This window comes from Ascidiella aspersa, chromosome 4 (genome assembly GCF_963924565.1).
Source record: "Ascidiella aspersa chromosome 4, kaAscAspe10.2, whole genome shotgun sequence".
NCBI classification, from domain to species: Eukaryota; Metazoa; Chordata; class Ascidiacea; order Phlebobranchia; family Ascidiidae; genus Ascidiella; species Ascidiella aspersa.
In genome coordinates, this window is record NC_139450.1 from 29,521,716 (window position 1) to 29,536,513 (window position 14,798).

The 14,798-nt window shown below is 38.3% G+C and overlaps 1 protein-coding gene across 1 annotated transcript; it reads right to left on the reverse strand.

Annotated features, from left to right (window-relative positions):
* Window positions 1-2,982: 2,982 nt before the first annotated feature.
* Window positions 2,983-13,064, reverse strand: LOC146157382 (myosin-6-like). The gene is made up of 36 exons (XM_083388197.1): window positions 12,968-13,064; window positions 12,590-12,696; window positions 12,109-12,252; window positions 11,745-11,901; window positions 11,521-11,548; window positions 11,102-11,195; window positions 10,917-11,009; window positions 10,714-10,777; window positions 10,543-10,641; window positions 10,271-10,374; window positions 10,002-10,140; window positions 9,751-9,869; window positions 9,538-9,687; window positions 9,265-9,435; window positions 9,003-9,176; window positions 8,802-8,934; window positions 8,578-8,683; window positions 8,307-8,480; window positions 7,969-8,229; window positions 7,644-7,899; window positions 7,327-7,569; window positions 7,078-7,254; window positions 6,629-7,009; window positions 6,416-6,553; window positions 6,096-6,330; window positions 5,714-6,029; window positions 5,373-5,556; window positions 5,052-5,217; window positions 4,742-4,982; window positions 4,468-4,660; window positions 4,218-4,393; window positions 3,940-4,093; window positions 3,699-3,869; window positions 3,412-3,612; window positions 3,098-3,226; window positions 2,983-2,988 (listed from the first exon to the last, which is right to left on the reverse strand). The coding sequence occupies exons 1-36, from the start codon at window positions 13,062-13,064 to the stop codon at window positions 2,983-2,985; spliced, it is 5,781 nt and encodes a 1,926-aa protein (XP_083244323.1).
* Between the last annotated feature and the right edge of the window lie 1,734 nt (window positions 13,065-14,798).

Consider the following 14,798-nt stretch of genomic DNA (forward strand, 5'->3'; position numbering starts at 1 on the left):
CATGATAGTAGTTAGATAAATGGAATGTACCAAAGTTTAGCAAAAAAGTATAGTGTAGCGTGTGGACATGGCCTGGTTGCCGTTGGATCTACCCCTGTTTGTGTCTTTGTTTAAAAAATTAAAAAAAAAAATTGTAGCCCCTACAACAGACTGCTCCGTATACTCCCGCGTGTCAAAATTCCCCACATGTTAATCCACTTAATGCGACTATTTATATTCAAGGTATGAATTTAAAACGGATTCACGAGCTAAAAGCGTTTGCCGCCCAATAACAGGTCTGACACTAGATTGTTGTAGTCTACGCTATCTTACACTGAAATTATTATACACTAATGACTAAACTATGCGCTTTGTTTTTTTGCCAATCATTTTAGCACTTGCGTGGTCGCGCATACACAAATAAGTCCTCACTTATTTGAAATGGAACACCAAAAAAATTTCCTAAATAAAAACGTGCGGATGGAAAATTTTAAGGTTGAAAAGCACTGGGTTGGATGAATGATATTTAGTACTAGAGTGTTTTTACAGTTTCGATGAAAATTTGCAACCTTTGTCCTCAGTTTTTCCTCCATGAGCTTCTTGCTTTAAGTTAGTTTCTTGTATATTCATCTTGCTGGTTACAACCTAGCAAACCTTTATTTGTTTGTAAAACATTATGAGTTTAGTGGTATAAAGCGTTTGCTGCAGGTAAATTATTATGAACATTTAATATCATTGCTGTTATCACATGTGTATGTGTTTTGTTATTTGCGTCTATTGCATTCTTACCACAAAGTTAAAATCCATGGAAAATTAAAACGTAAATTTTGCCAAATCGTGGTTCCCCGTGGTCTGCATGTAGTGGACCATGGCATCCTAACTAATATTCAGTCAAAATTAACAACATACCGGTACATTCCAAAACGCGCATTTTGTGAATCTCATTTAAATTTAAAAAAGTTAAATAATTCTTTTTGATTAACATTAAATCTTTTTTGCCCTTTCTTTATTTCCCAAACGCCCTGACACTTTGTAACACAGTGGTTCCCAAACTGTGGTACGCCTACCACCGATGGTACGCGAGATACTTTTAGGTGGTACGCGACTAACTGCAGCATACGTATAAATTTGCGAAAACTGAAACTTTCAGGATTGGGTAATTTCTAATGTCGTTTAAGTTCCCTGTGGTTTCGCACGTTTGTGATGTAACACTTATCTTGTTCAAGATAATAAAACGCTAATTGTTAGCTGGTTTAATATGTATTTAATAATAATGAACTGATAGCAGCAGTGTAGTATTGTCGTATGTATATTGATATTTCAATGATATTGAGCTTCTGTAATTTCTTCTAAAATAGAGGAATAATGAGAGGACTAAATTTTTTTTAAGAATTTAGGAACATGTCTAAGCTAAAGTACAGTCAGGCTTACATAAAGTACGGGTTTGTAGCTATTGATAACAAAGGAGAAGCTCTTCCGCAATGTTTAGTTTGTGTGAAATATGTTATCATCATGCTTGAACCGAGTGACCGAACTAGTAAATTTCGTCAAATCTTCTGCCTTTAATACTCGGTTGTTTAAACGTCTTTGTGAGAATCTCAGTTCAAATTACACCTGTTTTCTCTATTACACAGAGGTGCGCTGGCTCTCACGTCCATCGCATTAAAACAATTGCTGCGTTTTGTATAATGTATGGCTTTTATGTCTTCCTGGAATGACATTTGTGAAACTTGATTACACCTACGCCATAACGTAGGCATATGGTTTTTACAAAAGTTATATAAAATTGTAGTTTTTCCTAGGCTTGAATTAAAATGAATATAGTTAGACTCTTTTTCTGAACATTAGTAACAAAGTGCCTGTTTAGTGACGTATTTTTGAAATATATTTTAGCACTAATACTGGCTAATTTGGCTGAATTGACTATTTTATTTTATCAAGAGAGACTAAAAAGTTTTCATGTGGAACTATTTAAGATCTATATGGCCTATTTTTTATTTGGTATCAATACACTATTCATAAAATATGACGTTTGATCGGCATCCATTTGGTTTTACATAGTTTTTGTTAGGACAAATGTTTTATGAAGGCCAATTCCCACGTCATAACTTGGCCTGGCCGACTTGGTCCAATTAAGTTTTATGTTATCCTAATAATGTTCTTTAAAGTGAGATCAATCTCTAGTACTTATAAGCATTTTAAAATTTTGAATCAAGAAGAAATCAAAATGATATTTTTTACGAGATTTGTTTTAGTTACTGGCATTTTTTTCTTTATGTTTCAAGAAAAAATATTTTTTGTAATTAATTTGAGATAACAAGGTTTATGTATTTTTTCATCAAGGATGAGACTCCGATGTCTGTTTACAGATTTATGTTGGCTTAAGTTGTCTACAACGCTAGGGTATTTATTATTCGTATTATAATAAAAATAACTCAAAGAAGAGTCGGCTAATATATAAATTTTTATTTCAGTTTATTCTCATTTGCTTCGGCTTTGTTTAATGTTAGCTAAAAGGCCAGATTTAGTTTGGTTGAATAGTCCATTTTGCTTCTTTTACTACGAAGATGCTCACTCTATTACTGATATTATACAAGAATGGAGAAAATGGTATATAAGACGACGTATGTATTGAACGAAGTGTGTTTTTTTGGAACATAATGGTGATCTAATTTTTGTTTGATTCAACTTACATCGTAGAGTATTGTAGTTGGTATTTCATGGATCTGTTTCGTGTACACATTTTATTAATCGTTTTCGAATAACTTGAGAGTCTCATATCGTTTGGTTTTTATAGTAAGCATCCTCCCGTCTTGTCTAAACTTCACCCACTATTTTTTCTAGATGCTGTGCTAAATTCTCTACATGCTTTTCAACCAAAATCATATTTTGTAACTGCCAAGCAGACAGATCAGATTTTATTGAATATTTTTTTTTTAAATGGTCGAATTTGAAATAAATAAAAGGTAGGACGTCTGATCCAGTTCTGTAGTGAAGAGCAGTTTACTCCTGAAACAAATAAAAAAGTAATTAATATTTGTTGATCAAACGAAATGTAAAGTATCGTGTGATAATTATAGCAAACGTCAGATTTTCTTTTCTTCGGCAAAAAATTTACCTTATGGTCTCTAGCCTTGGATCTCAACTTGCTAAGAGCAGACTCAGCCATATCAGCTCTCTCCTCTGCATCATCAAGCTCGTGTTGGAGTTTTCTGTATTTGCTCAGATTCGTGTTGGCTTGTTCCTCCTGCAAATTTAATACAATTAATAAATCTTTTTCAACCATGATAGTAGTCTGTTATGACTTGCATCAGTTGTTATAACTATTTAAACACCTTTTCCCTGTGCTATTTTTAACTTCCAATTTCATTTAAATGATGAAATATATGACTGTGGTACGTAAATTAATTTACAAGTTAAAGCTTCACTTACGGCTTCCTCAGCTTGTCTCTTGTATGTCTTAACTTTGATCTGGAGTTTGTCGACGAGATCCTGGATTCTGGTCAAGTTCTTCTTGTCCTCCTCTCCCTGGTAAGTGATCTCCTTCAACTTGCGTTCCATCTTGCGCTGTCCCTTAACGGAGTCGCTATTGCGCCTTTGCTCAGAGTCAAGTTCGTTCTCAAGTTCACGAATCTAGAAATAGACGAGTTGATTGAATTGTATGGAGACATTTTTTATCGAAATGTTTTTTTGCAGTAAAGCGTTTTCGACCAACTTACTCTAGTTTCCAGTTTCTGGACTTGTTTCTTTCCTCCTTTCATTGCAATGTTTTCAGCCTCGTCCAATCGTTGCTGCAAGTCTTTCACCGTCTGCTCCATATTCTTCTTCATTCTTTCCAAGTGAGAAGAAAGATCTTGTTCCTTCTTAAGTTCTTCCGCCATGGTAGCAGCCTGAATAAAACACAAATGGTTATGATTTGCAATGTGTCTCAAATAAGCGTTATGGGTCAACGAGACTCACATCAACAATAGCCTTCTTGGCTTTGTCTTCGGCGTTTCTTTGTTCCTGAACAGACTCTTCGACCTCGGATTGCATGGTTTGGAGTTCACCCTCAAGCTTACGTTTCTGGTTGATGAGGGCCGTATTTTGCGTGTGGAGAAGGTTGGAGCGTTCGCTGTAAACAAATATCATAATAGTTTTTGATTGCCTCATTCATCATTGCACGAACAATACAATACTAACGGAAACATCAGTGATAACTATTAAAAGAGCCAATTAAACATTTTATAAATGCAAACCTGCTTTCAAGGAGCTCAGTCTCAGCCAACTTGCGTCCACGTTCAGCTTGCTCAAGAGCAGATCTTAACTCTTCGATCTCAGCATTGAGTAGGTTGCTACGACGCTCGATCACGGCTGATTGTTCCTGGAAGTCCTCGGATTGTCTCTGAGCCTCATCCACTTGCATTTCAAGATCCTACGTGTCGGCAATAAAAAGCTTAATGTACGTTTCCAAACGACATATTTCTACTTTTAAATCACTGTAAATACCTTGATGTGAGATACAACGGACTTGGCTTGCTTCTGGGCTTCAGACGCTTGTCGGTTGGCGTGTCCAAGTTGGATTTCAAGGTCATTGAGATCACCTTCCATCTTCTTCTTGATCCTGACAGCTTCTTGACGAGCTTTGCTCTCTGAGTCGAGGGTGGTTTGCATGGATTCAATGGCACGCTGCTGGTTGCGTCTGTTTTGCAGATTTGGTGTTAAAAAAGTCCGAACTAGAACAATGTGGAATATGTACAAACAAATTTTGTTTTTCAATTACCTTTGATTGTCGAGTTCTTCATCCTTCTCTGAAACTCTTCGCTCGAACTCTTGCTTGACTTGAGCAAGTTCAACCTGCAATCGGAGGACCTTTGATTCCTCTCCCTCGATTGCTCCTTCAGCTTCTTCAAGAGCGGCTTGCATCTCGTTGCGTTCGTGCTCTAGAGTTCTCTTGGCTTTTTCCAGTTCGTGGATGCTCTTACCTCCCTCTCCAAGTTGATCGGTAAGGTCAGCAATTTCCTCTGTGGGAAGAAGGAATTTAATATTACTTGATGAATAAAGCCAATTATGTTTGTATTAGCAAAATTTACCTTGAAGATTTTTATTTTCGCGTTTCACAGTTTCTAGAGCATCAAGTGACTCTTCGTAAGCATTCTTCATCTTGAAGAGCTCAGTTGAAAGGCTTCTGGCTTCTTTCTGGGATTGTTCCAATTCTACCTGAACCTCTTCTTGCTTCTGCTTGTGTTCAGCAAGAACCTGTTATACACATTTAAATGTAAAGTTAGGGTTGTAAACGGAATACAATCAAATTATTGCAGGTTTGGCTTCAACTTTTCACGTCAACATTCTGCTTATTGCACACAATATAATAAAGTTTTCGATTTGTTGTGTAGCGTTAAACGCTAATTTACCTTGTCGAAGTTTCGCTGCTTTTTGTCCAATGAAGCGGCGGCAGAGTTGGATCGTTCTAAGTCGATAGTAAGATCATCGATTTCTCCCTGAAGACGGTTCTTTGTCTTCTCGAGACTCGATGCCTTCGCTTGCATGGCTTCAACCTGCTCCTCGGCGTCTTGGAGGCGAGCGGCAAGCTTTTTCCTGTTATAATATATTGTTGTAATTTAAATTATTCTTTTTTACGTGCTCCGAATAATATCACTTTCACAAAACAACTAATAGTTGATCAAAGTTAGAATTTGAGTTGGAACTTTTCGATACGAATAAGATTTCGTAAGCTTAAGAAAAAAAAACTTACTTCGCATCTTCGAGTTCCTCTGTACGCTGGATTGCGTCAGTCTCGTATTTGTTTCTCCATTGAGCAACTTCAGCGTTTGCTTTGGAAAGAGCTCGTTGGAGTTCGGCCTTTGCTTCTTGCTCTTCTTCGTATTGCTCCCGCAAGAGGTCGTTGTCGTGGCGAGCAGCCTGGACAGCGTGAGCAAGAGCAGCCTTAGCCTTGGTCTCCTCTTCAACAACTCGCTTAAGTTCGTCGATTTGCTGCGAGGAGCTGTTTTTGCTGCGGGTCAGTTGCGCCATAAGGTGTTCGCGTTCCTCCAACTGGCGGCTGAATTCACCTACAGAACATGTTATTTAGTATTAAATATTAAACCTAATGCGAAAAGTCGTGCTATTTTACTTACCATTCTCAGATGAGAGTCTTGCTTTGGCCGCGTTGAGCTCGTTGACTTCTTTAGTAAAGTTGTCGTTCTTCATCTTAGACTCGTTAAGCTGCTCCTCCAAGTTGCGTGACATCTTTTCGTAGTTGAGCTTGGCCTTGGTGACGCTCTCAACGTTGGTGGCGAGATCATCGATCTCCATCTTCATTTCACTTTTCTCCTTCTCCAACTTTTGCTTAACCCGTTGCAAATTGTCAATCTGAGAAAATATTATGTCAATAAGTTTTAGTTGTTAAACGTTAAAAGATATAGAATTGCAATTCAATTTTACAACAGTTACTGACCTGTTCGCTCATTTCAGCGGATGTATCAGCATTCTTCTTGCGAAGAGTGGAGACAGTTGCTTCATGAGCCAAGTTGGATTCTTCCAATTCACGTCGCAGTTTGGCGAACTCAGCTTCGCGACGTTTGTTAAGCTCGATCTAGAAACAAAGGTTGTGTGATTGTGAGTATTCATTGTGATCAATCAATTAAATGTAAAATTTTAAGATTCCAACCTGTGCTGCGGTGGCGCCTCCTGCTTCCTCAAGACGCTCACTGAGTTCCTCCAATTCTCGTGAAAGATCAGCTCTCTGCTTCTCAACCTTTGCGCGGGCTGCTCTTTCGGCTTCCAACTCTTCTTCGAGCTCCTCAATCCTAGCTTGAAGCTCTTTGATCTTCTTCTGGAGTTGAGCGACAAGAGCTTGCTCATCTTCCAACTTGGTGGCGAGCTGACTGTATTCGAACTCTTGCTTCTTCAGCTTCTCTTCGAGTCGTTGCTTGTCGTTCTCAAGATCCATGACAGTCTCCTGTGTGAGACGAAGATCTCCCTCCAACTTCCTCTTGGTCCTCTCAAGCTCCATGCGCAGTTTCTTCTCTTGTTCAAGAGAAGCCTCCAACTATGATGAATAAAATGCGTTTAATAATGGGAATTTATGATTTAAATAACTCTCAAAAGTTTACTTACATCATCAACTTGCTGTTCAAGCTTTGACTTCTGTTTGCTCAAGCTGTTGACCTTGTCCTCTTCAGACTGAAGATCATCAAGGGTTTGTTGATGGGCTTCCTGGAGAGCTTTCTTTTCCTTCTGAAGCTTGGCGATTTGTTCATCCTGGGATGCCAATTCCTCCTGAAGATTCTTGAGCTGAAACATAATAGTTTGTTACATGTGATTGTTCCGTTATCAATTGTTTGGTTTATTTGTATCGATGTGTACCTTGTTTTCAGTAGCGTGCTTCTCTTTTTCAACTTTAGCCAATGTGATCTCAAGATCATCGATGTCTTTCTTCAACTCGGAGCATTCATCTTCAAGTTTTCGCTTCTTAGAAACAAGCTCATTGTTAAGCTCTTCTTCGTCTTCGAGACGCTCAGTGACCTCCTTGATCTTTCCATCAAGTTCGACCTTTGTCTTGATGAGCTGGTCACATCTGTCTTCTCCGTCGTCGATTTGATCTTGGTTCTAAATAAACAATGTGTTTCAAATAAAAATTTGTAGCATATTTAGTTAATAGCGAATTTTTATTTAAATCTTACAGCTTGAAGTTGCATGACGAGGTCATTTTTCTCTTGAATGAAAGCGACTTGCATCTCTTCCAATTCCTTTCGTCTCTTGGTTTCCTTCTCCAAGTTGACCTTGCATTCTTCATATTCCTTCTCGAGAACTTCGAGCTCCTTTGCGGCTTCAGCGGTCTGCAAGAGTGGCTTGATCTTGAACATAAGCTTCATCCACTCCCAGTTGGCCATTCCGAAGTAGGCGCGCAAGTTGGACTGGATAACTCGGCAAGCTTGTCTGCAATGAATATCTTTGATGTCAAAGAAGCAAACCTTCAATTTTATAATATGGTGTAACGTTGCTTACCTTCGCTCAATCATTTTCTGGTACTCGCGCCTCATCAACATTCCTCGCATGCGAGCTTGGATGAGTTTGAAGATGGATGCTAGCTTGTTGTCACGCATTTCCTCCAGACGACCGATCATACCAGCGCGGAAGAAGACCTTAGTGTGTCCGAGCTTGTACGATTCGTGATCGATGTCGATGCTTCCAAGCAACTTCTCGGAGGATTTCTTGCTGTCCATGAATTGTCCCTCGGGAGCGGCATTTGGGTTCAAGATTCGGTAACTGCGAAAAACAAGTTTATACAGAACTCGTAAAGGACCCTTTGTTGTAACGGAATATTGTAAAACAGTCTATTTTACCGTTGTTTAAAGTCGCCGTATGGAACCCTGTTGGGGAATCCTTTTCTGCAAATACGGATGCCTTCCAACACACCGTTACAACGAAGCTGGTGGAGAACCAAGTGGGATTCCATCATTCCTGGCATCTTTTGTTCGTTGGGAATAAGGCAACGGACGAAATGAGGAGATGTTGACCTAAAACAGTTTACATTTACTTTCGTTGAACATGTTTTACTTTATTTGAACTTGTTTTACGATATTTAAGCGTTAGCAGTAGGGTTTCTAACTTTACCTCAAATTAGTCATGAGATTGTTGAGAGATTGTCTGTGAAGAGACGAGACAGTGTTGAATGAACCTCCCTTCTTGCGCTTGCCTCCCTTTCCACCACCACTGGCAGCTAGAAAAAGTATTTAATAAAGTGTATGATGTGCCATTAACGCCAAACTTTTTATAGACATCCTGTATCCCAAATAAATGTTTTAAGGTTTTATTTTGTATTTTTATCTAGCCAATACCTTCATCGGGGTTGACGTAGCCCTCCCAGATGGTTTGCATGAGTTTAAGGGATGATTTCATGTAGAGGCCGACAACGCTGTTGTTCAATGGATCCTTGTTCTTCTCCAGCCAACCAGCGAGGTTGTAGGCGACCTATTGTGGTATGTTTCAATTTAGAAATATGCATTTGACAAATCGAAAATATTGTAAGATGTACTTACGGTTCCGGCGTAATGGTAGAGTTCAAAGTGCGCTTCGTATTTTCCCTTCTTGACGGGTTTGCCGAAAGCTTTGCTCTTGCCAAGATGGTTTTGGTAAAGCTTGTCCTTGAAAGTGTTGTCGGAAGCTTTGGGGAACATGCACTCTTCCTCGAGGATGGACATGATTCCAAGTGGCTGAAAATAATTTTGTTTTTATCGAATCTGATTTGGCTAAAATCGCGAATTATTGTTTAAGCTGAAATTTGATTTCTTAATGTTTTACCTTCTCGATGAGCTCAATACAAGCTGCTAAGTCCATTCCGAAATCGATGAAAGTCCATTGGATTCCTTCCTTCTTGTATTCTTCCTGTTCGAGGACGAACATGTGATGGTTGAAGAACTGCTGGAGTTTCTCGTTGGTGAAGTTAATGCAAAGCTGCTCGAAGCTGTTTTTCTATATCGAAATGAAAAAATAAAATAGAATTAGTTGTTAAAATTTGCAGTTATTTGTAACAATATTCTAACTCAATATATAGTTCAATATCTTTGAACTTACATCGAAGATCTCGAACCCCGCAATATCCAGAACACCGATGAAGAAACTTCTTGGCAACTTGGTGCTCAGAGTTTTGTTAATAAGTCTTACCAACCAGTCGAAGTGGCGACCGAAGACACCTTTGCTCAAAGCTCCGATAGCTTGAGCCACCTACCAAGAACAAAAGTTAATAAATCAATTGATTCTTTTGTTTTTAAAACCAGTGGTGCATACCTGATTACACGATTGACCTTTGGTGACGAACTCGTTTCCAACCTTGACACGTGGGTGGCACAAGTACTTAATGAAGTCAGCTGAGTTGAGACCGAACAAGTAGGCGACCTTATCAGCCTCTGTAAATTTGTAATTTAAGAAAGCATTGAGATATGTTTAAAACTTTTAAGAAAATTTTTCAATAGAATTTTGTTGTCATTGGCACTGGTACCTAAAGCAATTGTCAATACTCGGATTTGTTTTATACAAACCTTCTGTGCCGTCAGGTTCTGCCTGTTCTTCTCTCTGTTTGTTCTTGAACTTCATGTTTTGTTGGTGCATGATTCCAGCCATGAGACGATAGATTCCGCTGATTTCCTCCTGATTGAAGCCCAGGATGTGGAAAGCTTCCTTTAAATAGCATTAAAAATTGAATCGTTGATTTAAACAGCAACTTATATTGCTATATTTACTTTTACCGGTAGTCAATAATATTTCATCAATTAGTAAAAGGAAATATATTTTAATTTCATTTTCTTACGTCGGTCAACAACATTTCTGCGCTGTCATCCATATTGTCGACTGTGACGACACCTTGGTTGATTGTTCTGTAGTCGTAAGGATCCTTGGTCACCAACAATTGATCTGTTCAATACAAACATGTCGAATGATTAAATTGTGATAACCATTAGTACATGGATTCTAGTAACATTTTTGGTGTTTATTTCACTCGAAAGTGGTTTAGAATTAACTTGTATTAGACCAAGAAGTTCAACAATGATTTATCCAAATAGTTAGGCAATGGCCACTTACCGATAAGTTCAGGTTTTGCGCCTGAAATGATCTGGTAGAAGATGTGGTAGTTACGTTCTCCGTCCAGTTGGTAGATGACACGAGACTTTTCGAGCAGATCTGAAAATTTCATTCGTGTGTAATATGGTTTGGCTTAGGTTGTGTCACGTTAAGTGAGATGAGGAAACTTACAATGCTCAATATCTCCTGAAGCCAACATTCCTGTGCTGCCGAAGTGAATACGGATGAACTTTCCCTGTTAGACGATAAAGTGTTGTTTTCATTGTGTTAAGTGCACAGTAAAGTGTCTTTATTGTTATAATTGTCTCGTAAATATTTGCATTTTTTGGGGGAAGCGGTATATATAGCCTATGAAACCCTATTGTAATACTTACGAAACGTGAAGAGTTGTCGTTTCGGACGGTCTTTGCGTTTCCGAAAGCTTCCATAGCCGGGTTACATTGTACGATCTGATCTTCCAAGGTACCCTGAACAACAAGTATAAAGTTTGAGGTTTTTAAATAGGCCCGTTGTGACATTATTAGGAATTAGTTATTTTTCCTGTTGTCCATTCTATTACCTCGCCTTCCTTCTGTGCGCCGTAAGCAGCGACCAAAGCAAAGTACTGGATGACCTTCTTGGTGTTGACAGTCTTTCCGGCACCAGATTCCCCGCTAGTTAAAAAAATGTTCAGTGTAAATTTACAAATATTTGCGCAAATCAAGCAGTGGCATGTATGGACAACAATTAAAATAATCGTAACACTGATGTTTTGCTTGTAGTTATGTAAAATGCTGGATAAATAGTCCGTTTGTTTATATTAAATTACAGTAGTGGTATTTTTGCAGACGGAATCTGAAAAGTTCTTTGTTGTAAGGCATTGTCTATGGTTAAAACAGAGTTGTTTCAACAGAGTTGTTTAAAGCTGCAAATTGCTATCGTTTTGAATATAACTTTTGTTCGTCAAGTTGCTGCTATTCACTTTTTAAAACAACTCACGTGATCAACATAGACTGGTTCTCCCGATCTGTAAAACAGAAAGAATTTATTAGCTTGATAAGAGTAATATTTACATGTTAATCTGGCCATAACTGCTGACAAAAGTTTATTTTTTTACGATCTGCATTTAAAAATCATGGTGTGCTTGCGCTAAATCACTGAATTAATTGTTTTTTAATATAAATATGATGAAAATACAATGATATATTTATTAAATAACTTACTCATCAACATGTTGGAGTAGGCGTTGTCAGCAATAGAGTAAAGATGGGGAGGCATCTCAGTTCGTCTCTTTCCCTTGTAAGCAGTGATGACGTAAGGAGCGTACACGGGCAACATCTTGTAGGGATTCACGGTGACGCAGAAGAGACCAGAGTAGGTCTGAATGAAATAAAATTTTATTATTACAGCATATTATTAGCGATATATTCGCGTATTTACATGCTACAAATTGCGTTTTAATGTTTTATGTAGTGGTGCGAGTTACATTGCCCGTTTTACCGGCAAGCACGAAAAGCTTGATGTTATGGCTAAAATAAAGCGCGTGCAATCACTGCTTGTAATTGTCACTTGGACGATGCGACTTACGTAAATCATGAAGGACTCGTATCGGGTTCGGAGGTTGTTCAAGACGCTGGCTTCGTTGAGGAAAGTCATGTTGGCCATGTCCTCGCATTTCTCGTAGCGCGGAGGATTCATCTCCTGGACGTCTTCTTCCTTCACCGTCATTTCCTGAAGGCGAAAATAAATTGCATGGCGAGGGTATAAAATAAATTGAAACATTTTTTGGGATGATCTACTTTTCATCTGTTATTCTCTTAATGTTCAACTCTTTAAGACTTGTTTAATAAAATTCTTTTTCAGACACAAACGTTGTGGTCAAATCTTTTTTGAAGCTGACCGAATGGGCCTTAACTAGATTAAATAAAGCAAACTTGATGTTTACAGGGGATCTCTCCTTTTGTTAACTCATAAAATGTCGGCTGTAAGAATAGATTTTTTGTAGTCTGGTAGCCAAACTATTGTGGTTATTTTCTGTTTTGTTATACCGCGTTTGAAGTTGTCTTACTTTTCCTTCGGCACACGACTTGATAACAGCTTTTCCTCCTTCGTTCTTGATGATTTCTCCCTGGACGTAAGCATTCTCCTTGTCGGGAAACCAACAATACTTCTTGCCTGTTAACATGAACGACAAAGTTGTATTAGTGTGACTATATCAGTGTTAGTTTTAGTTCTTTATGGATTCGGTTGCACTGTTGTATTATAATTCAAAATGTTTTGGAAATATTATTCGTCATGTGAATAATATCATCGAAATACTCTATAGGGTCAAAGTACTTAATGGCGACAATCAACCTTAAAACACCGCCTTATTTTCCCGTTGTTATTCCAAAGTTACCCAATAAGGAACTGACAAATTCGATTTTTTTTATTTGAGCATTATTACCGTCGGGTTTCTTGGTCTGGTTTTCGAGAATCTTCTCGTGGGACATCCTGAGGTACTGGGCCGCATCCTCGCACGCTTCGTAGTCGAAAGTTGCCATGGTAAAATATCTCGTAGATTCTGATAATAAAACAAGTTTGATTCGCTAGCGTGCAAATATATTTATAATTATATATACATGTTCTTGCTTACTATTAGCTTGCGTTCTTGTTACGCTAATAAGAGGTTAATCAAACAGTCAAATGCAAGTGACTTACCCTTTATAGGAGCAAAGTCAGATATATCAAAGTTAGATGACTGAGATGTCGAGCTAACTGATGATCTAGAACCGTGTGCATCTCTCTTTTAAACACGCTCGTCAATTATCGCCCAGCGCATTTTTTTGCACTGCTCGAAACAGTTGCGCTATTAGCACCTGATTAGATCGTCGGCGGCTGTTTATGTCGTCACCTTAGGTCACAATGGCCCGCAGATGCAACGCTTGACATGTCTTAGTACAAAAAAAAAACTGTGCGTGTGAGACCTGATGATTCGCGGGTTATGTCTCGTTGGTACGTCGTTTAAATTTTCCATGGGCTTCGCATAATATAATCAGTCCTTTACGTATATCTAAACTTAATTGCGGTAATGGAAAGCTTGTAGTATAGTATTAGTATCCCATGCTAAGTGCATTCAGAATCATTGTGACAAAGATCTGCGACAGTTTATGAGGATTTTTTGATAGAACATATAAATCAATAAATAAATCACGAAAAATAAATTATTCGACAAAAAGTCTAATCGCAGATCCTAAAAAACTTTTCAGAAGAACCTCTGGTTTACTGAAACATTATATACGTATAGAACGCTTTACAATGTACGATGCGCTTCTTTAAAATTGTTTTTGCAGTTGCGCAAGCGTGTGTCATAAACGGTTTAACGAAATAATTATAGTCTTAACGTTAAAAATTGTATGTCAACGAAGTCAGCTCAGTAGGTCTGACAGCAACCAATTTCTTTTCAGCGCACTCGCCAGTTAAGTTAGTTAATCAGCACTCCCGGAGCAAATTGTATTCACATTGAAGGGCAGGCGAGTGCAAAATCTTAACCCAACCAATCCCTCGATTGTTGGTCGCAAATGACTGCAAAAATACACAAAAAATCGATCTTTTTTAATTTTATAGCTGTAAATGTGCTACTTGTAAACTGAGAGATATGAATGACGGTGGTATAGATTTTTCGCGCAAAGCACGTACGAGTTTATCCTAAATAAATAAAATAGGTTGAATAGTTGTTTTTGACTACTAGAACTGCATGGGCCGTTATACTCTCAAATGTTGTGTTAAATGTAAGACGTGCTAAATTCGCTTGAAGCACAAATAGCCCGTTTATGGAAATTGATTTGGCAAACTTTTATTTGAGATACCGCCGTCCGCCATGCTACGCGCGCCCTCAGTAAATCATACTAAAATTGGTAAAAAATACCTGCATTTCCGTAGTTATACAGGCAAAACATATAGTTTAGGGGGACAGGTTTGGAACCGCCCCTAGTATAAGGTAATGAAGCCTATACGTTTGTTCCTACATACTTGGTGTGCCTTACTAACGTTCATAATAAACATTTTCGTTAAAAAATGTGCTATTATGGCGGCGCTGATGCATCGTCAAATTACAAAAAAAGCAAGATAAAGTTTTACTGAAAATAAGGAACAGGCTGAATTACATTGCTTGACAGGACGGCCTGCCACCGTACTTTGTTCAAATCTGTCGTATGCCATTCGACTCTATATGGGACGACTGGGACGTATTTCGTTATACGATGTAATTGCGTAAATTTCAATGTTACTGCGTAAAT

Coding starts and splice junctions, on each gene's coding strand:
- LOC146157382 (XM_083388197.1), bottom strand. CDS start 13,064: ATGGCAACTTTCGACTACGAAGCGTGCGAGGATGCGGCCCAGTACCTC. Junction 5,557..5,713: donor GAGGAACTCGAAGATGCGAA/GTAAGTTTTTTT, acceptor ATATTATAACAG/GAAAAAGCTTGCCGCTCGCC. Junction 3,870..3,939: donor CCAAGAAGGCTATTGTTGAT/GTGAGTCTCGTT, acceptor TGTTTTATTCAG/GCTGCTACCATGGCGGAAGA.